This window comes from Thalassophryne amazonica, chromosome 7 (genome assembly GCF_902500255.1).
Source record: "Thalassophryne amazonica chromosome 7, fThaAma1.1, whole genome shotgun sequence".
NCBI classification, from domain to species: domain Eukaryota; kingdom Metazoa; phylum Chordata; class Actinopteri; order Batrachoidiformes; family Batrachoididae; genus Thalassophryne; species Thalassophryne amazonica.
Window position 1 is genome coordinate 95,931,467 of NC_047109.1, and position 22,390 is coordinate 95,953,856.

The 22,390-nt window shown below is 40.5% G+C and overlaps 1 protein-coding gene across 1 annotated transcript; it reads left to right on the forward strand.

Annotated features, from left to right (window-relative positions):
- The first annotated feature begins 794 nt into the window (after window positions 1-794).
- On the forward strand, window positions 795-21,770 carry serinc2l (serine incorporator 2, like). Its single transcript, XM_034175138.1, has 10 exons — window positions 795-936; window positions 1,495-1,656; window positions 8,157-8,344; window positions 9,279-9,358; window positions 9,514-9,651; window positions 9,742-9,911; window positions 11,355-11,445; window positions 15,314-15,455; window positions 16,269-16,478; window positions 20,059-21,770. Exons 1-10 carry the CDS (start codon window positions 898-900, stop codon window positions 20,192-20,194), a joined length of 1,356 nt encoding a protein of 451 aa, XP_034031029.1. The 5' UTR covers window positions 795-897; the 3' UTR covers window positions 20,195-21,770.
- Window positions 21,771-22,390: the final 620 nt, after the last annotated feature.

Here is a 22,390-nt window from a genome sequence, read left to right on the forward strand (position 1 = left end):
TGACTTTGGTGAGGTACAGTACAGTACTATACATGTATGTATAGTATTCACAGCACTGAATAACTAAGTTGGAATTCCCAGTGTGCAATAATATAAACAACACTACAATGTTGCGTCTGCTTGCTCATTCTGTGATTTCTGCCAATGAAAACAGAGCATACTTGTTCAATGTTTGCGGGATCAAAGTATCCCGGAGGTAGGAAAGAAAAAGTTAGTTGCACTTGTTTATGTCACTCAGTCAGGTTAGCAGTCAAATGAAAACACATTTAAAGAAAGTATTTAAAGAGCACATTGCAGTAGTGTACCGGTTCGGGTACTATGGGACAACACAGGAAGGTTCACCTGAGGAAAAATAAAAGGGAGTAGCTATTGATACGGTACCATATTTATTTATTTTTTCCACATATTTAGGGTTAGGGATAGGGTTAGGCTTAGGCTCAGGTTTAGGCTTAGGTTTAGGTTTAGGGTTAGGGTTCTTGTGCATGAATAATGATGTTGGGTAATTTCAAAAACATTGGGTTGCCATACTAATAGCAATTCACGGTTCCCTTACCAAAAAGTAGTACATGCAAGTATGTTTCAAGTATACTTCCAGTTTACTTTTTATATACTTATAAGTACTATTTTTTGGTAAGGGTTTGCATGTGGTACCGAAAAATTAAATCAGGTACCTGGGAACATTTTATCCAAAAAGAAAAAAAAGAAAAAAAAAGGTTTCCAGGCTGAATCAGGCAAGTTGAATGATATTTTTGTCTAGCCTGATTTACAGTCTCTGCCGCTAGATGGTGGTAAGGCACTTTTTGCTTGCTATCCGTTACATTTTCCTGTTCGAGGAAGAGAGTTGAGTAGGGAAAAAGAAGAAAATACGTTTACCGAAACCTTAATTTTAACGCCAAAATGGGGGCTTGTCTGGCTTTGTGCTCCATAGCAAGTTGTGTAAGTATATTATTTTAATACACATAGTTTGTCTGTTTTAAATGCTGTGCGAACAGTTGCTAATTTGACGTTTATCGCTTAGCGTTAGCTTCAGCTAGTGCTAGCAATAGTATTGCCTATACTTGACTTTCCGTTACAAAGCTGTTCCAATGAATCCATTGGCTTTAATAACTTCAACATCTTTTAAGCAATTTAATATATTGGTAGTGTACATAATTGGGTGTGTTTAAAGACAGGTCGTCTAGCAGCTGCTCAGTTCGTGGGGATTACGTCAATAACGTAAAGGCAGGAGGGGCGTGTAGTTATTTATTCTCACAAAATATCTTAATGTGAAATGTGATATTATAGTGTATTTTGAAGTGTATTTGTTTACACGAGCCACCACCAAGGTGGTATTTCAGGTTTGAGGGTGCAGAACTCCAGAAAAGTGTAGGGAACACTACTTGAGACGACTTGATCATTCAAATACTAATTATTTCATCTTTGGCTGCATGTGTTTAAAATCCAGTGTTTGTAGCTAAAGCTGTTTTTCCTTCCCTCTCCTGTGCCATCCTGTAGGTCTCCTGTCTGTGTGGCTCAGCACCATGCCTTCTATGTGGCTGTTGTCCAGCTTCTAATAATTCCACAATCACTCGGCTGGTTTTCTCATTCTTTTTGCTGCTGGGAACATTGGTATCTGTCATCATGATTCTTCCAGGAATGGAGGCACAACTGCGCAAGGTGAAATAAGTGCTCTCTTGCTAGTATTGGAGTACTTCTATGGCAGTCCATTGTTAAAATACAGTAGGATTCACTTGGCTAATATTTAATATATACACAAATGCATTTTGACTTGTCACAATTGGGATGTGACTCAGTTTGAAACAATATTATTTTTCATTGCTCTTATAGTAGTGAGAATTATAATTTATAGTTATGTTTGATTTGTCAGAATTCTTTGTGAGATAACTATAAAGATATCCCAAATATTCTAATATGACTTCATGCACATCACAAGTATTCCACTTTATTTACACTAGGGCTCTCAAGTCTCATGCACTGACCCTGACACACACATTTCAACCAGGTTACACACCGCATTTTGTATTTCTTGATATCCTTTGATCTGGGGCCTCATGTACAAAGACTTGCATGGATTTCCTATTGAAACATGGCGTATGCCAAAACCCAGAAACTGGTGTAAGCACAAAAAATTCTGATATATCAAAGTGTGGGTACTCATGGATCCAAGCATGATCCTTTTGTGCATCTAATCAGCGATGGAATTGAGCACACATGCAGAAGTACCAAACACCATGCCCCCATCTGCATATGCAAATTTATTTAAATAGTTTGGTTGTGTTATTTGCCAGTACCATAAGTGCGGAGTGTAGTGTGTTTGATGACTTCTGCCATTGTCTCTATGTTGTTGTGTGTAAAAAAATTTAACTCTTGTAGAGGTAGTGTGCAAAAACAGTGAAAGCTGTTGTCAGTTGCCGTTTTCCCACACAGCAATGCAAAACGAAAATTAAATGAGGCTCAGATCAGCGCAAACACACTGAAGTAAAAAAAATAAGTGCACAGCAGCTGAAAGTGTGTGACATTCACAACATTACACATGGGTTTATTGACAAATACTGAAACACAGGGTGACAGTCGGGGCCTTGTTAAGAAGCTCTCTAGTTTCACTATCAAGTAAAAGAAAATGCATTAATAGTAATAACAAAAACGTATTTCAGTGCGCATATGCCAAAATGTGCCCATGCTGTTTATCGTTAGGAGCAATTACATGAATAAACTATTTAACCACCAAGTAGCCATCTATCATGCACTGTCAGCCTCTAGCCAATTCCCAACCTAATCCAATGCATTTGCGCATCACATATGATTGGAACATTGATGGAATGAAAATGTTTCCCATTAACAAAAACAAGTTCATTATGTGATGGTGCTTTTACAGCAATATGTGTGCAGCCAATAGCTCTGATTACATTAGGGAAACTGGCTCTCACTGCACATTGCGCTTTAATGACTACGTTTACATGCAGCCAATAACCCTTTCATAACCGGAATATTAGCAATAACCCAGTTGCGCACGGCCATGTAAACACCCGCAAAAACCCGAATATGCTCATGTTCCGGTTTTTAAAAACCCGAATAAAACCCCTGGGTTTCTTCTTTTCTAACCCGAATATCAGGTCATATAAACGCGCATCGGGATATCCCCATAGAAAGGAACATTATTTTGTGTTCTGCGCATGTCCTATCCGCAAGGAATCTTGGTCTTTTGAGTACGGCAACTACTTGTATACGGCGCGTGCAGCCTACCGGACACCACAGAAGTAGAGATAAACAGCGCATTGTGTTCTGCGTCCTTATCAGGCAAGGCCGGTCACGGCACCGGTCACCGCGATTGCTCTGCCTCCGATGCGCTTACTGAGTCTGCGGGCTCGGTAAACGCCACAGCGGGCCACTCACACCGCCCCCCTCTCTGCTGTGTGGAGCTGCGCCAACTCTGGCAACAGGTCCAGAGACTACGCTCGCTGTTGTGATGTGGAGGCAGCTTGAAGAAAAAAGAGTGTTTACACAGGAGAGAAAAGTGAGAACATCTTAATGCCTGTTTGAGAAACGTGTATAAAGTGTGTAGTGAGGGGATTTACACAAAGCAGGATTTGCACAAACGCCAGACCAAATCAAGCACCGGTGGAAGACGTGCGTCGCTGTTTAGATGGGGATATTCCAAATACATGTAAACGTAGTCAGTGTTGGAATGTGATGTACCTGGATGACATTCGGATGATTGCGTTCCACACAGCTGGCATGGCTTGGCTTAAGGTTGGCTGGCACACTCCTGACCGATTGGCCAGCTCACGCTGGAATCCCCATGCTGCCAGGAAGCGCAGCACCTGTGTGGTCACAGACAACCCCTGGCTCCTCGCATTATTGTGCTCTGGGCCGGCCGTGTTCTGCACACAACTCCAGTAACAGTGGCCTTGGTAATCAAAATTGGTGTATGAGCCAATTATTATCACACATATGCCAGCCAGAATTTTTGCATGGCCCAACTGCACATTTACACAGCCATTTCACGTTTGATACATCTGAACCTTAGCGTGGAGACAGTCATATGCCACCTTTTTGTGGATAAGCCCGCTTTGTACTTGAGGCCCCTGTCATTAGATTAGATTAGATAGAATTTTATTAATTCCTTAGGAAGACTCCCTCAGGGAAATTGAGGTTTCAGCAGTATTGTATGGCAGCACACAGGGTAAGAAGCACACAGAGTATCAGAAGTGAATGTAAAAAAAAAAAAAAAAAAATTTGCAAATGTAAATATAAATACACAAATTAATTAAAAAATATAAATGCAGTGTTTAGGGTTGTTTTGTAAACCTTGGTGCAAAGTCAGATCTCTGTGCTTGATGTCTGACTGTCTCTGTAGACACTGTATGTTTAATTTGTAGTTCACTACATATGAGACTACAGTTTCCTTGATGCCTTGTTGCACAGGTTCTCCTAATAGATACAGCTGTTTTGCCTTTAGGCTAATTAAGTGATTTTCTCCCCAATCTTTGTATTTCTGCATTCACTTGTTGCCTGTTTATATCTGAAGTAGGTCTCTGAAAAAAAGCTTGCATGATTAAATTAGAATTTTGCTCAGATTTGAGTGTGCAGATGCTCTCTTAGTCCCTTCGGCTGCTCCCTTGTTTGCACTCTGGGTCGCCGCAAATCTGAGGTGGATCTGCATGTTGACTTGGAACAAGCTTTATGCCGGATGCCCTTCTGACACAAGTCCACATTACATGGAGAAATATGGCAGGGGTGGGGTTTGAACCGGGAACCTTCCGCACTGAAACAAAGTGCAGTAACCACTTGGTCACCACCACTGCCTTGATGCTCTCCCGTAGCTGATTAATCTAAATTAATCACACGTTTTAGTGTGGGGGTCCTACGGCTTGTAGTTGACTTTCCCAAGAATCCAAACACTAAACAAAATAAACTGCAGCAATGAAAAAAATAAATGCCAATAGAAGAAAAGGTTGCCACTCCTTGAGGACTTCAGCAGCTTCAGACCGGTGACACTGACATCGCATCTGATCAAGACCCTGGAGAGGCTGGTCCTTGGACATCTCCGCCCCCTTGGTATAATCATGGATGGAGCCACTTTAGTTTACGTACCAGCCTGGCATCGGAGTGGATGATGCTGTCATCTACCTCCAACATAGAGCTCTCTCTCATCTCGAAAACTCTGGGAGGACTCTGAGGATCATGTTTTTTGTTTTCTCCAGTGATTTCAATACCATACAACTGGTGCTTCTGAGGAGCAAGCTGGAGATCACAGGTGTGGACCCCCGCCTCCCATCCTGGATCTTGGTCTGCCTCACAGAATGACCACAGTATGTAAGGGCTCAAGACTTTGTCTCTGACACAGTCATCTGTAGCACAGGGGCCCCACAAGGAACCGTCTTGGCTCCCTTTCTCTTCACCCTCTACACTGCAGACTTCATGTACAACTCTGTCAACGGTCACCTGGAAAAGTTCTCTGATGACTAGGCAATCGTCGGCCTCATCAATGACGAAGATGACAGGGTACAGAGGGGTGACCCACGACTTTGTGGATTGTGTCAGCGGAACCACCTCCAGATCAATGCTGGAAAAACAAAAGAGTTGGTGGTGGATATCCACAGGCACAGGCGCTCTCCACCGACACCAGTGAGGATCCAGGGAACAGATATTGACGTATTGGACTCTTACGAGTACCTGGGTGTTCACCTAGACAATAAACTGGACTGGTCAAACAACACTACTACACTTTATAAGAAAGGCCAGAGCAGATTCTACCTGCTGAGGCGACTCTGGTTCTTTGGTCTGCAGGGGGCACTCCTGAGGACCTTCTTTGACTCTGTAGTGGCATCAGACATTTTGTACGGAGTGATCTGCTGGAGCAGCAGTATCACAACTGGTGAGAGGAGGAGACTTGACAAAGTGATGAAGAAGGTCAACTGTCTCCTGGGAAGTCCTCTGGACTCAATGCGGGAGGTGGGAGAAAGGAGGATGATGGCTAAGCTGTCATCCCTGCCAGAGAACACCTCCCACTCCATGAATGACACCCTGTCTGCACTGGAAAGCTCATTTAGTGACAGGCTGCTCCACCCCAAGTGCATGAAGGAGCGACGCTGCAGGTCCTTCCGTCCTGCTGCTGTCAGACTCCACAAACAGCACTGTTCCCAGTAAACCACTCAGATCACCAATATCATTATAGTAACAATTTTTCTATCTCTTGTGTGCAGTAATACTACACATTCTTGTACACTCATGTACAACATCATTTGAACAGTCATGCAGTATTATGAAACATTTTTTTTTTTTTTTTTTTTTTTCTTGCTTGTAAATAGTGTATTCTATGGTGTATATGTTGTTGTTCTGCACAGAACTTGACATCCATGTGTTTTTGTTTTTTTCTTTTACCTTATTTTTGCATACTTTGCACACTTCTGTGACTGTCCCTTTGCTGCTGTAGTATCGTACAAAAATCCCACATTAAAGAGCTGATAATACAGAAAAAGGGAGACATTTATATATATTTTTTTATTATAACTTCAAGATGCTTTTTTTTTTATACAGGTGCAATTATACAAAATGCGACTTACATTCAGGAAAATATGGTAATGAGAAATAAAAATCTGCTTTAGCATCACTTTAAAATCTAATAAACACATATTTGCTAGTCAAATCGGCAATTTTAAGCATCTAGATTGCTATTTTGACTTGCTGAATTGTTTTTCAAGACAAGATGGGCTTGCAGTGGTTTTATGGTTGTCTGTTGGTATTACAATGAGAACTTTAAGCAGATGTTGTGAAGGGCTCCTACTTAAGGAAATGGTGCTGAAATCTTTTATTGCCTACCATACAATGGAAAAGACGTATCAAAATATTTTGAATTTGAATTTTGTCTGTTCATAATTTGAATTGTGACATCTTAAATTCACATTTAGGAAACTTACAGTTTACCATCATGCATCAGTGTTATAGTTTAATGACATTTATTAAATAAGAGTTTTTGAGTCGTTACATCTCACTGGCCACTTTATTAGGTACACCTTGCTCGTACTGAGTTGGACCCCCTTTTACATTCAGAACTGCCTTTCTTCTTGGCATAGAGTCAACAAGGTGTTGGAAACAGTCCTCAGAGATGTTAGTCCATACTGGTATGATATCTACACGCAGTTGTCCATTCAACCAGTCTGCCTATCGTCTTCTGCCCTCCGATGTCAACAGGGCATTTTTTTTGTCCACACAGCTCCTGCTCACTGGATATCTTCTCTTTTTTTGGATTATTTTCTGAAAACCCTAGAGGTTGTTGTGGTGTGTGTGTGTGTGTGTGTGTGTGTGTGTGTGTGTGTGTGTGTGTGTGTGTGTGTGTGTGTGTGTGTGTGTGTGTGTGTGTGTGTGTGTGTGTGAGAAAATCAGCAGTTTCTGAAATACTCGACTAGCCCATCTGACGGCAACAACCATGCCACGTTCAAAGTCACTTAAATCCCATTTCTTCCCCATTCTGATGCTTTGTTTGAACTTCAAGTCATCTTCACCACGATGCCTAAATGCATTGAGTTGCAGCCATGTGATTGGCTAATTATCTATTAGTGTTAACAAGCAGGTGAAGAGGTGTACCTAATAAAGTGGGCCGTAAGTTGTAAATATTTCATAAATGGACTGCATTTATATAGTGCTTTTCCATATCAGATGGTTCAAAGCACTTTACAGTAATGCCTGGCATTCACACACACACACACACACCAACCGATGCCAGGGTGTTGCCATGCAAGGTGCTCACTACACACTGGGAGCAACTTGGGGATTAAGGACCTTGCCCATGGGCCCTTAGTGACTTTCCAGCCAGACTGTTGTTTGAACTGAGGATCCTGTGGTCTCAAGACCACTGCTTAACCACTACAACATCACCTCGCCTATTTATGATGCAAAGACTGTTTACTATACATTAAATGACAATCTGTTTGTTTTTTGTTTTCTTTTTGCATTTTGGCTTTTCAGTAACATCTGATTGGGAACCATTTTGACACAAAATATATATATATATTTTTCATTATTTCTGGAGCTTGGTTCCCTGAAACATTCTCTGTGGTAATGACTAACTTCAAGGCTGCACAGAATGTAAATTTATGTTTGTCTGTAGTAAATAGTTCATTGAGTAATACCTATGTGTAACAACTGTTTTATAGCTGCCAGGATTTTGCCAAGGAGGAACGACTGTGCCAGGGCTGGAGAACCAAGTTAACTGTGACATCATTGTGGGCTACAAGTCTGTGTACCGTATGTGCTTCGCCATGACCTGCTTCTTCTTCATGTTTTTTGTCATCATGATTCGTGTCCGCAGCAGCAAAGATCCACGTGCAGCTCTTCAAAATGGGTAAATGTTCTGTTGCTTTCACATAAACTTCGTGAAGCATAGAATTTCTTTTAATTGGATTTCAGCAATTTGTAAGAAAACTGGCTTCTAATCAGGATTCTAATCCAATTACATTTTTTTTTCTGTGACTCTGATTGGTTAATTGTGTGAGATTTCAGACCATAAAATATCACATGGACGCTGGCAAAATATTGAAACCGTTAAACATTTGATGTGTTACTCCGCCCCCTGACCGCGTTGCTGTGCAGGTGTCAACAACGACGCTGTCGCCTGAGACCGACAGAAACTAGTGCAGCGACGACGATCCCGAAATGCCTGGATTGATTGATGGAATTACCATGGATTTAATTCAATGCAGCTGATGAGATGGATAAATCTGTGGGTCTGCTCACAGAATTTCCAGTTTGGCATGAAGACGCTGTTGCAATGGTTTGCTTTGACGAATCGACCACACCCTTTCACAACGATTCGCCGACCGAATTACTTACAGCATGCAAACAATGGAACTGGATTAGAATGGGAATAACCCTGTTGTGTCTGATGATTTGCAGACGTTCATGGTGGATTACAGTCTCAAATAGCCGTCTTACCTGCGAGGTGTTAAACTCCTTTTTACCAGCTCCGCTAACGTGTTGCTGGTAAAACTCAATTTGCGACCATAAAATCCAGCATTAACATCCGCAAATCGTCAGACACAACAGGGTTATTCCCTAATTTTACATATTCTTCTATTATTGTATTTGTGTTGTGATTTACTGGAACAGTAAACATTTGAAGAAAGGAATTTTTTTTGAGCCCACTGGTTGGGGGGCGTCAAAGACCAAATTTTTTATTAAAAATTCTTGGAGAACTAATCTTTTGTGCAACGTATGTTCTTGGTACTAACATAATGGTGTTGTATGAGTGGTGAGTTTATACCTGTGTATCGTTCTAGGTTCTGGTTCTTTAAGTTTCTCATCCTGGTCGGGATTACAGTGGGAGCTTTTTTCATACCTGATGGAACTTTTCACGATGGTACTAACAAACTCAACAGTGTGTCTTTTGTGTCATTGTAGTTTGGGTTTGTCTTTCTATCACTGACTCTCCAAGCAAATGCCTACTTGTGTGTATCACTTACATATAATAGTTGTCTCTGTTTATTTATGTATTTATTGTGGTTGTTGTCCTAGTGTGGTTTTACTTTGGAGCAGTGGGATCCTTCATCTTCATCCTCATCCAGCTTATTTTGCTCATCGACTTTGCGCACTCCTGGAATAAAGTGTGGGTAGAAAAAGCAGAAAATAGTGACAACAAATGTTGGTTTGCAGGTACAGTATTGCTATCAAAACAGGTGCTGTTGATGTTCTCATTAAAAGTCTAAATTTCAGCTGTCATGTAATTGTGTATGTCTTTTGTAGGCCTCTTATCTTTCACAATCCTTTACTATGCTCTGGCGATTGCTGCTGTTGTGCTCTTCTACATTTACTACACAAAGCCTAATGATTGCACTGAGCATAAGGTCTTCATCAGCCTCAACCTTATCTTCTGTGCCATCATCTCCATTGTCTCCATCCTGCCCAAAATACAGGTACCGTGTGTGGACAAGATCACATTTAAAATGTTTTGTAAACAGGTCATTCAAAAAAAGGAACATATTGTCACATCTGACCCCATTCTGGTGGCATGTATTATGGTCTGGATATTACACGCCACCAAGGACTTTGAACCTTCATCTAAATACCTCTGTTTGTGATTTACAATCATTGTTTACATCACAACATTTATGCATGAAAGGTTTGTGTAAAGATTGAATCTTGTTTAAATTTAGCCATGCTAGACTAAAGGCTCAAGTTAAACTGTCTACATGGTGGATTACACATGATTGTAGCATGTCTGTGCTTCAAGGGCCCGGTTTCATAAAGCAGTCTGGTCTTGTTTAGTGGACTAAACTCACTTAATCTTGATGGAGGAGGAAGGAAGGAGAGACTTGTGGTGGGAGGGGGTGTTCCAGGACTGGAATAATCCATTGGAGGTGTTAATGGAAGCCGAGGTTGGGAGCGCTTCTCCTCTGGTGCAGCGTATTCGGCCATGTTTGTAGTAGAACAACCGACCTGGAAGTAAACAAACCTGTCACACATTGGAGGCGTTTCTTGGCAACAGCACTTGACAGCTAATCTACAAGTTTAGTCATCGATGTGAAACGGAGATTAGACTGATAATGTTGAGCGACGAACCTTAGTCGACTAAGTAAGCTTAGTAGACTAAAAGATTACACTGCTTTACGAAACCAGGCCAAGGTTTCCTTACCTTATTGCAGGCATAAACCAGGTCAGACACACCACAAAGGTACACCTGAAATGGAACGGGCACAGTGCTGGTGCAAGTATGGTAATGTTATGACCAGCAAAAAAAAAAATTCTGTTTACACTGACTGCTGAATTTGTAAGTCTGTGATGTTTAAAATGTTTTGCCTACCTATCCACTCATGTTACCTGTGTGTGTGTGTGTGTGTGTGTGTGTGTGTGTGTGTGTGTGTGTGTGTGTGTGTGTGTGTGTGTGTGTGTGTGTGTGTGTGTGTGTGTGTGTGTGTGTGTGTGTGTGTGTGTGTGTGTGTGTGTGTGGAGACACACACACACAGGTAGCATGATGTAGCAGCTCTTCGACCACAAAATCACCATTTGGCAAATTTAGTATCAGATCAGTTGATGTCTTATTTTGAGTGGATTCTATTATAAGTTGTTTTGGCTTCTCCCATTTACTCTGCGTTGATTTTGGCACAGGCATTTGGTTGTTTTTACACACGATGCACTTGCTGATGCAACTCCACAAATTACATGGAAATTGGGCATAGGTGGTCTTGAATTGGGAAACTTCTATTTTGGAAGTGAGTGCACTCACCACTTGGCCACCACTCTGCCATGAGAATGAATGCTAGTATTATAAGGAAATACAGTCAAAAACCAATTCTTTTGCAGTGCATCAGTTTTACATGAAATAATACAATGGGCTCTATATGTTCTGTTTAATACAGGAAGCACAGCCATACTCTGGTCTGCTCCAGGCTTCACTCATTTCCCTCTACACCATGTATGTCACATGGTCTGCAATGACAAACAATCCAAGTGAGTCTCTTGTCTCATTGCATGGTTAACTACCTTGTATTGCTTTTGTCGCGAGGTCTGTTGTGAAATATAATGTATTTTTTTTATGTATTTCACCAAATGCACATATATTTTCTTAATATTTGATGTGTAAAAATTAAAGTATGTATTGGAAAACACATGCAAGACTTGCCAGTATTATTTAATCAAGACCTAACCTGAATCTTTAACTAAAAATCTACAAGAAATTCTCTCAGAATTGATATAGCAAGAAAAAAGTGTAAGAATCTTTTTGCATCGAATATTGAGCAGTAGCATTTCAAACACTGCCTAAAATCTTCACTGCTTTATTTTTTTTCCCACGAGCAAAACAAGCAATTGTAAGAAACTGTTATGAGTCCCATTATTTAAAGAAGACGTCTAGCACTGACATCAAAGCATGTGAGTGACGTGTTAGTGGCATACATTTACATGCTGTACTTATAGCGCACATGCCTGCACTCGCAAATAATGCCAGCGACTGCTGGTGTCGCCAACCGAACGGCCCTCCCTAAAAATCGGTCCGCCCTGCCTTCATTGCGCATGCGTCACTAGCCGCGGTTCACCAATTATTACGTTGTTTCCGCTTAAAACTGCATTCCAGTCATCATCTATCTCAGCGACAGATATCTGAAGCTTTTGTACAACAATCATTTCCACATAAATTCAGCATCATTTCATAATAAATGACAGAGGAAGCAATCAGAGCGCCGCAGCTACACGAGCTGCTAGTTGATGCGTTCACTACGCGTTGGTCATTTCAAAGCATCACAGAGTATCGCCTCCTTTATGCTGAAAACTGACTTTAAAATGATTTAAGAAGTTTTACCTTTATCATCTGATGGTTAATAATCCCATTAATCCATTTGTTCGCTTTGGGTGAAGAGACTCTGTCTCAGACGAGCTGCTGAGCTCTGAAATGATGCATGCGCAGTGGAGGCAGGGCGGACCAACTTTTAGGAGCGGACCGTTTGGTCTGCGACACCGGTGTGTGACTGCTGCTCGTGCATGCTGTGTGAGCAACCTGGAGTTTTCCACCCTGTCACACAGGGCAGGCTGCCACTCAACACATCATGGCGAGTGCCAGTAACCGTGTGACACATTTGTGGCACATGCTACACACTCCTAAATGTCACGCGCACACCTTCTGTGTGAGAGGGCCTTAAGATTGGTGGCAGAAACTGTTGGTGAAACTGTGTAATGATGATATAACTATCTAATTCTGCATTCAAAGCACTGATCAAAGGCAAATCCTGAGCCTATGAACTGTTATTTCACACAGACCTGTCCCTAAATAGAGCTGAACTATACCCAGTTTAATTTAATTCATCTTCGTTATGACCAAAAATTAACCTAGTGTCTCACTAGACATGGTTTCTGTTGATGGTGTGGCTGAAGTTCACCCTGCCTTCACTGCACATGGGCCATTTGGGACCACAGCAGCACATCTGAGTCTGAATCTCTACACCAAAAGCGATCAAAGAGAATAATGTGATTATTAACCATCAGATGACAAAGTAAAACCTCTTAATGCTGTGGGAGCCTTACAAAGTTAGAACTGTACACAAAAACCAAGCAGTTTTTAAAGCATTTTTTCATCCTTTAACGTTCTTCCACCTGTGCCATTAGCATTTGCAGAGGAGATGATCTGGATGCATCTCATCTGATAAAGTTGCCTACCCTTGTTTTTAATAAATACAGTAGGACTGCAATTTCTGTCTGGAGATAAAAGTTTAGGGTTTACAGCCCCTGGTTAAAAAATAAAAAACATGAATTCCCCCAGTTTTCTTCTGAACAAATAAATGACAGATTTGTCATAAAATAGTTGTTCAGTAAGTGATTGTTCTGCCTTTTGTGACACGTACCTCATATAAATTAAATATGATCATTTGAATTAGTGGCATGTTGTTTTCCAGATCAAGTGGAGGCACAAATTATGTTGAGGGAACAACTTATGGAATCTTCCAAAAAAAAAAAAAAAATCTTTTAACTACAGCATAAAATAAATTCAGAATGTCAAATCAAGGTGTTTGTGAAGCCTTGTTGCTAATCACAGAGTCCTGGTGGGCACTAAGACCGTTGTTGCTTGTTGAACTAAATATTTCAATTTATTAAACTTATAGAGCGCCAAATCTTGACAGCGTCGTCTCAAGGCACTTCACATCAAACAACTCGACAATAAAAACCAAAACAAATTAAATAAAAAAAAATCAAAGAACATGATCAAAAGGTTAAAGGCATGGTAAAAAGTTAAAAAGGTAAATAAATAAAAGCATAGCAAACAATATATCAGTCATATAAAATAGAAAACAAATGTCTTCAGACATGACTTAAGTCTCCATAGAGTCTGCCTGCCTCACGAGTACAGGGAGATCATTCCACAGGACCGGGGCACGATAGGAAAAGACTCAATGTCCCACAGACTTTTTATTCATCCTAGGAACACAGAGCAATCCTGCGTCCTGTGAGCGCAGAACCCAGGCCAGTACGTAGGGCTTAAGTAAAACACAAAAAACCAAAAGGCACAATACTTGTAAAGTATAATTTCAGCAATCTTTTTCCATATTTGTACTGTTTGACCACTAGATGTCAGTATGACGAGGGGGGTGGGGGGATCCATTCTTCTCCCTCTCTGTTGCGTGAAACATTCCCCTTTACAAACCAGACCGGGCCTTTATTTTTTCACAACTGCCACGAGAGACATGCTGCTAAATAGACACCGTGCATGTAACATAAAATAATTAAAACCTTTTTCTGGGCTTTCTATGACAGCAAAATCTCACAACCATGAAAAATCTAGATAAAATGTTTTTTTGTTTTTTTTACATTTTCACTAACTTAAAAAAAAAAGAAAATGACATGACTGCTGTCCAGTTACAAGAAGTCACTTTCTTTTCTGACCTCCTCATGTAAAACCGCATGGAGCCCTGCCAGTCACAGAATCTGGATTATTAACAAAAATTAAAAGGACAAATTTGATGATGTGGGTAAAGGTAATTATAGACCTACTTATTTTTAAGTTCACTTATTAAGTCGTTGAAGGCGAGGTGCTTTCAGGCAGGTGCTGTTGGGTGCATGGGTGTCTCTGCTAAAAAAATAAAAGGGAAGGGGGTGTATGCGTTTGCGAGCACAAGGTAAGTCAAAATTGAATGGGCTCTAAATAGTTACAGGTGATGAAGAGTGTGGATTAAAATTAATTATTAAAAGGCAAATAATGGGGCAAAAAACTGAGTAGTGATGCTCCGCAGATGCAGCTGAAATGCTGCCTTATTATAAATGCACACACGCATGACTTGCGTGTTGGTGATGCAACCATGCTGTGTGCAATGTGTTCCGGTATCGCAGACCAAACGACCAAATTGAGATACTAGAGATCGGATTAATCATTTGTATCAAGTTCATCTTAAAAGGTACTAAATGGAACTTCACTGTTTGAACTGGAAATGCATTCAGAGTTTATTGATGTTGCTTTCCTTACACCCTACATGGACATTTTGGTCCTCAGTGCATCACCAGCAGACAGACGTGCATGACTTTGCATTGAAGATGAAGTTCAAATGAATTATCTTTTGTAAGTTGACAGTGAGTGTAACAGAGGCCAGCAGGTGTCGCTGTGCATATGTTAGTAAACCTCACTCCCAACACCTCAGAAGGATTCTCTGGTCACAAGGCCAGAGCCCTGGGTTTTAGCCTTCTGGTTAGAGAGTCCAACTCCCGTGCCAAGGATCGTGAGTTTGTGTCCCAAGGGGAGCGAATGGGTGAAGTCATAACATGAGGATACTGCATTTCTTTATGTTTCACAGTTTATTATTGTGTCATGGCTAACATGGCATGCATTTCCATCTTTTAGATCAGACATGTAACCCCAGTCTGCTGAGTCTGGTGTCAAACGTCAGCTCCACTGCTGACACGAGCCCAGGTCCGGTGCAGTTGTGGGACGCTCAGAGCATTGTTGGTTTGATCATCTTCCTCTTCTGCACTCTCTATGCCAGGTAGGTTCCCAAATGAGTTTGTGCAGGATGTAGATCTTGGTAACTTGTGACGTATTGTTCTGGCTTTAGCAGGTCACATGATGTCATTGGCACATTGTGCAAACTTACAGGGGCCACGTGACATGTTAAGAATGTCCTGACCACATGATAGCAGTGTGTGAAAGAAGTGATGTACTTTTACAGGGTGGGCCAATAAAATGTTACCACTTTTTGATCGTACACAAGTTTTTGAAATGAGAACTTGCCACACATCTCGAGAGGGATGAAAAAGAAATTCGGAGAATCCCTCTTGAGATGTGTGGCAATGTCATCACAAACTTCAATGTGTATGTTGCAGCTGTAATCCAAAGAAGAGGAGCGTGGATTGAATATGTCATCAATTATGGAACTGTGCGGAAAACAAGAGACAAAGTGGGAAACCTTTGGTATCAACAGTTTGATGCTTCTGTTACAAGTCTGTAAATAAAATTTTCGAATAAGTTCTCATTTCAAAAAACTTGTGCGCGATCAAAAAATGGTAACATTTTATTGGCCCACCATGTAATATTAAATCTGATTTCTCCCCCAGCAAACACTGATCCTATTATTTTGCTGTTTTTACAGTACTCATGCTTCAGTCTACCACTGTGCTAAATATATAAGTAATAAAAAATAACTCGGCAGGTTTTGTATGATGCTCCTGGCATGTGGAAAGAGTCTTATTTGGCTTTTAAGATTTATATATATATATATATATATATATATATATAATTGCGTGTGTGTTTTTGTGCTTGCGTTTATATTAAAACTTATCTGTTGTTGTCTCTATCCTAGTATCCGTTCATCCAATAACACCCAGGTCAACAAACTGTTACAGACGGAGGCGGGCGGAGAGTCCGGTGGAGAGGGTGTGGTGGGGGAAGATGGTTTACGCAGAGCTGTGGATAATGAGGAAGAGGGAGTCACTTACAGCTACTCCTTTTTCCACTTTCACCTCTGTCTCGCTTCACTCTATATCATGATGACTCTCACCAACTGGTACCAGTAAGTATTTACTGCCAACTTGATAAGGTAATAAGCTTAGACTTTGTGGTCACTAGCTACTGTTAATATTGTATATGTCTGCTTTTAGGAAAATAGCTTCAGCTAAGCCCATTAGGGTAAATAGTATTTGCACTGGGGATGAGCCGGTAGGGCCAGTTAGAATTTACCCAATGGAGAACTCTTTTTTTTTCCTCTTCCTTTTGACTAATCATTTTGAATCAGTTAAACTCGATTCATCAAATGATTGCACGTTCCCTGTGCTTCGCTTGGTCAGCACAGTGGGAGCAGACTGAAGACAGTCAGTGCTGCTGCTGATCGACTACGGAGTCATGGTGCATGTTTGTATGGGTATTGAAATACTTGAAAATGCTTGTGTTTAATGTGTTTTCAAGGTTTGAAAAGTGCCTGAATAAAGTGAGGGGTGGGGGGACACTCAGTGCAGCGTTTGTGGCAGCAGGTGCATACACTGTGATCTCATTTAAAGCAGTTAGGGGGAAAATACTGGGACCCAGAAAAACAAAACTATGTGGACACGGGGCCATATGCATCTACTTACTGCCTGCAGCTGCTGTGCCTCACATTATTGTTCTAGTTCAAAGTGCAGTTTCTCAAAATTTCAGGCTAACATCCACTACATGAAGGAATGGAGAGTTATTCCAAACGAGGCATATGTACAACCCCAATTCCAATGAAGTTGGGACGTTGTGTAAAATGGAAATAAAAACAGAATACAATGATTTGCAAATCCTCTTCACCCTATATTCAGTTGAATACACCACAAAGACAAGATATTTAATGTTTAAACTGATAAAAGTTTTGTTTTTGTGCAAATATTTGCTCATTTTGAAATGGATGCCTGCAACACGTTTCAAAAAAGCTGGGACAGTGGTATGTTTACCACTGTGTTACATCACCTTTCCTTCTAACAACATTCAATAAGCGTTTGGGAACTGAGGACACTAATTGTTGAAGCTTTGTAGGTGGAATTCTTTCCCATTCTTGCTTGATGTACGACTTCAGTTGTTCAACAGTCCGGGGTCTCTGTTGTCGTATTTTGTGCTTCATAATGCGTCACACATTTTCAATGGGCGACAGGTCTGGACTGCAGGCAGGCCAGTCTAGTACCCGCACTCTTTTACTATGAAGCCATGCTGTTGTAACACGTGCAGAATGTGGCTTGGCATTGTCTTGTTGAAATAAGCAGGGACGTCCCTGAAAAAGACGTTGCTTGGATGGCAGCATGGGTTGCTCCAAAACCTGGATGTACCTTTCAGCATTGATGGTGCCATCACAGATGTGTAAGTTGCCCATGCCATGAGCACTAACACACCCCCATACCATCACAGATGCTGGCTTATGAACTTTGCGCTGGTAACAATCTGGATGGTCTTTTTTCCTCTTTTGTCCAGAGGACACAACGTCCATGATTTCCAAAAACAATTTGAAATGTGGACTCATCAGACCACAGCACACTTTTCCACTTTGCGCCTGTCCATTTCAAATGAGCTCAGGCCCAGAGAAGGCAGCAGAATTTCTGTATGCTGTTGATGTATGGCTTTTGCTTTGCATGGTAGAGTTTTAACTTGCACTTGTAGATGTAGCGACGAACTGTGTTAACTGACAATGGGTTTTTTGAAGTGTTCCTGAGCCCATGCGGTAAGATCCTTTACACAATGATGGTTTTTAATGCAGTGCCGCCTGAGGGTTCGAAGGTCACGTGCATTCAATGTTGGTTTTTGGCCTTGCCACTTACGTGTAGAAAGTTCTCCAGATTCTCTGAATCTTCTGATTATATTATGGACTGTAGATGATGGAATCCCTAAATTCCTTGCAATTGAATGTTGAGAAACTTTGTTCATAAACTGTTGGATTATTTTTTTCACGCAGTTGTTCACAAAGTGGTGATCCTCGCCCCATCTTTGCTTGTGAACGGCTGAGCCTTTTGGGGATGCTCCTTTTATACCCAATCATGACACTCGCCTGTTTCCAAGCAGGTGTTCTTTGAGCATTCATTAAGTTTCCCAGTCTTTTGTTGTCCCATCCCAAGTTTTTTGAAACGTGTTGCAGGCATCCATTTCAAAATGAGCAAATATTTGCACAAAAACAACAAAGTTTATCAGTTTGAACATTAGATATCTTGTCTTTGTGGTGTATTCAGTTGAATATAGGTTGAAGAGAATTTTTTAATTAAAATCATTGTATTCTGTTTTTATTTACATTTTACACAACATCCCAACTTCATTGGAATTGGGGTTGTACATTTTGGGCAATCAGTCAGTCATACATTAGTTTAGACATGCAGAAAAAAAAATTTCAAAAGCTTCTTGTCATAAAAACAATAAATAACTACTAGTTCACTATCTAAATTTATCGGATTCTTTACATCCAAGTTTGTAATTTTTAATGAGTTTCGGTTTACTAATAGATGAATCAGAGAAATTATAAACTGTCTGGTGGAAATAATCATTATTACTGTTTAAATTAAAAAATAATCACTTCTAACAGAAATGGCTCGGGTGTCTTTAAAAAAAAAAAAGAGCAATCTTTAGTTTGTTGCCTAGTCATTGTCGGTCTTGGTATTAAAATGGACAGTGATTTTAAACTTGATAAACAGATAAACTCAGTAGTTAAAACCAGTTTTTATCATCTGAGGTTTTTATTTAAAATTAAATCTGTCGTATCTTTTAATGATTTTGAGTGTTTGATTCATGCTTTTATCTCGACTAGTTTGGACTACTGTAATGCACTGTATACTGGCATTAACCTGGCCTCCCTTGCCCGCTTACAGTTAGTCCTAAACGCAGCTGCTCGTCTTTTAACAGGCATCTGTAAGCATGATCACATCACCCCCATTCTCGCCTCTCTCCACTGGCTCCCTGTCTGTTTTAGAATAAATTTTTAGATTTTATTGTTTGTTTTTAAGTCTCTAAATGGTTGGCACCTCAGTATATTGTTGCTCTTATACATATCTACGCCCCCACGAGAGCATTGAGAGCCGTCGATCAACTCCGTATGGTTGTGTCAAAAAGCAGACAAAAGACCGGGGGGAATGTGCTTTTTCGAAAAAAGTGGTGGCTCCTAAGTTATGGAATGAGCTGCCCACTCATATCAAAATGGTCTCCACCCTGGATACTTTTAAATCGCATTTAAAAACTTATTTTTATTTCATGGCTTTTAATACTGCATGAGAGTTGTGTGGTCTTCTCTGTTTTTATTATGTTTTTACCTTTTAGTGTTCTATCTTATCTGATATCTTCCTTTTGTTTTTATATGTTTTTTAATGTATTGTATTTTAACTTTTTTTTTATATTTTCTGTTGTGCAGCACTTTGCTAACCTTGTTTTTAAAATGTGCTTTACAAATAAAGGTGGATTGGATTGGGTCTGCTGTGTAGCCACCAGGGGCCACTTCTCCATACTTAACTTTTGTGTTTGAATGTTCCAAAATCTTCCTGTTAAGTAGCTGAGTGTTTGTTTTCTCGTCTTTAATAGATGATAGTTTAATCAGTGGAAATATAAGAATGATTACACTTTATGTATGATTTCATTTGAGTGAACAACTGACCTCTGTCCTCTCACAGACCGAACACGCCCACGCAGGCCATGAAGGGCGTGCCGGCTGTGTGGGTAAAGATGTGCTCCAGCTGGCTGGGCCTCGGACTTTACCTTTGGACGCTCATCGCTCCGCTCATCTTTCCGAACAGGGATTTCAGCTGAGCTCGCCTGGATTTGAAGTTGTGGTCTGGCCTTGTCAAGTGAAGGAAATATGTTTTTCTTTTTCTGCCTTTTACCCTCTGCTATTTTAGTTTTTCTGTTTCATTTCACCACTAAACAGCATAAAGGGAATGATTTTATTTGCCAGTGCTTTGGCTTCACAGTTAGTCTTCTTTTTATTGGATTGTTAACACAACTTAGAAATGATGTGCATATTCAGTACCTCACACGGGCAACATACAGATTCTTTTTATAGGCCAATGAGATCAGATATTTCTGTCTGGTCAGGTCTGGAATTGCCCTGATTAGCTGGACTTTTCAGCACTGGAGGCACCAGGGGTAGCCCTTCATAGAAGCCCCAGGAAGTAGCGAGTGTGACAGCGAGATAAGGCAGACAGACACGCCCGTCGTATTATAACAGGGCTTTCCTTTTGCTGCCTGCCTGCATGCAAATCCACGTCACTGCTCACTACTGGACCCTGACCCACAGAGTCTTGATACTCCACTAGACTAATCTCAGCTCTTCCTTGTTTGCTCTGCCCGAAGGTAATTTATTTGCGGTGCTCCGCCTTCCTGTCTGTGGCCTTGTACAGCCCACGGGCAGCAGGAAGACATGCATTTGCCATCGTGCAGTGTGCTGTGGTGCAGTTCAGGAGGGGGCTGCGTGAGCGCCCCGTTACCTGTAATCGCACAGATTTTTATAAGGTTTTTAAATCCTGCAGAATATATTTAAATGGGTTTTCTTTTAAATGTCACAGATTTCAGAAAAAAATGTATTATATATAATTTTACAGCATTTTTGAAGTTTCATGTTTGACATTCTCAAAGTCCCACAATTCTAAGTGTGCATGTAATAATTGTCCTGCTACAAAAGCAATAGGCCTGACACAGCTTGTTTTAGATGTTTGTGACATACGTCACGGAGGTCTGCATATGAACTGTGCTGTTCAAAATGCCAACAGACTGTTCAGCCATTATGTTATATCACTCATGCTGAACTTCCTTTTGGACAGGGGGTGTGGCCATTAGCAGCTCTTTTCCATTTAAAGCAACAGTCATAGAAATGAGTCCTTTGAGACTTGAAAATTTGATCTTTTTTTTTTTCTAGGATGAACCACCTCCATGTCTGGGTTACTTTTGGCAATATATTGGATATGTTCACTTGACACTTGCTGACCTGTATTCGGTGGTTGTAAAGGTGTGACTCCTTTAAATGGTGTTGACTAAACAGTATGCTGAAGGTTGTAACAGTGCTGATACTCTAATTTTATGCATTGTTACCTCAGCGTGCATGTTTGTGGAATGGATTCAAAAATAATCAGTATATTTTGCAGTACAATCTTGTAAGATGGTGACCCGTGTCTGTCAATGGTCCTGAACTCAATTTCCTATTTCTCTTATGAGTATTGTGAATGGGGTGATATGATAAATCAAATCTTTTTATTGACTGAAAAACATTGTTGCTCTGCTAAGGAAATTATCCTTGTGCAGTTTTCAGTGGTATAGATCACAACACAATATTTCAATAAAGTGCCTTTTTGTAGTCCATAATTTTAAACGGAAGGGATTACTGTGGTTGTGGTGTGCTTGTCATGCCTTATGTATTGTGGCGAACCATTGCATGCCATGAAGCTTCATCTTGTGACAAAGTGATATTGTAGTGGATTGTCTTTTTTTTAATAAAGCTGATCTATTCTACTCAGTGGGGTGTCAGTAGTTTGTTGTGCTTTGTGGGTTATATAACATTGAACACAATCCAACAGTCAGGTGTATAAGTCGCCGGATAGTGACTGGTTTGGGAATTTTACTTCTACAGAACTGTAATAGCTTGAAAATAAAACTATCCTGATGTGGTTGTAATCTAGAATTTTTGTTTATAATAGAAGGATTTTAAGAAAAATAACAGTTATTTGTGTTGTGCAGTCCCACTATCTTCAAAGGCTATAATTCGACAAATGATCTATTTTTATATAATGTATGGTTATTATTAAAACAACTGACTGGAGCGTTTTTTGGTTGTTTTGTTTTTTCTTCCTTCTTATGGTATGGTATGTCTGGAGGAGGCAGTTATCAAAAACCGTACAAGCTGATGAGAGAAGCCATCAAAATACATCAAAAATCTGTAGTTGGTTTTCTTAAAAAGATGTCATATTTCAAGTGCAGTTTCCAGAAGGCACAAGCAAGGCTAGAACCTGGATC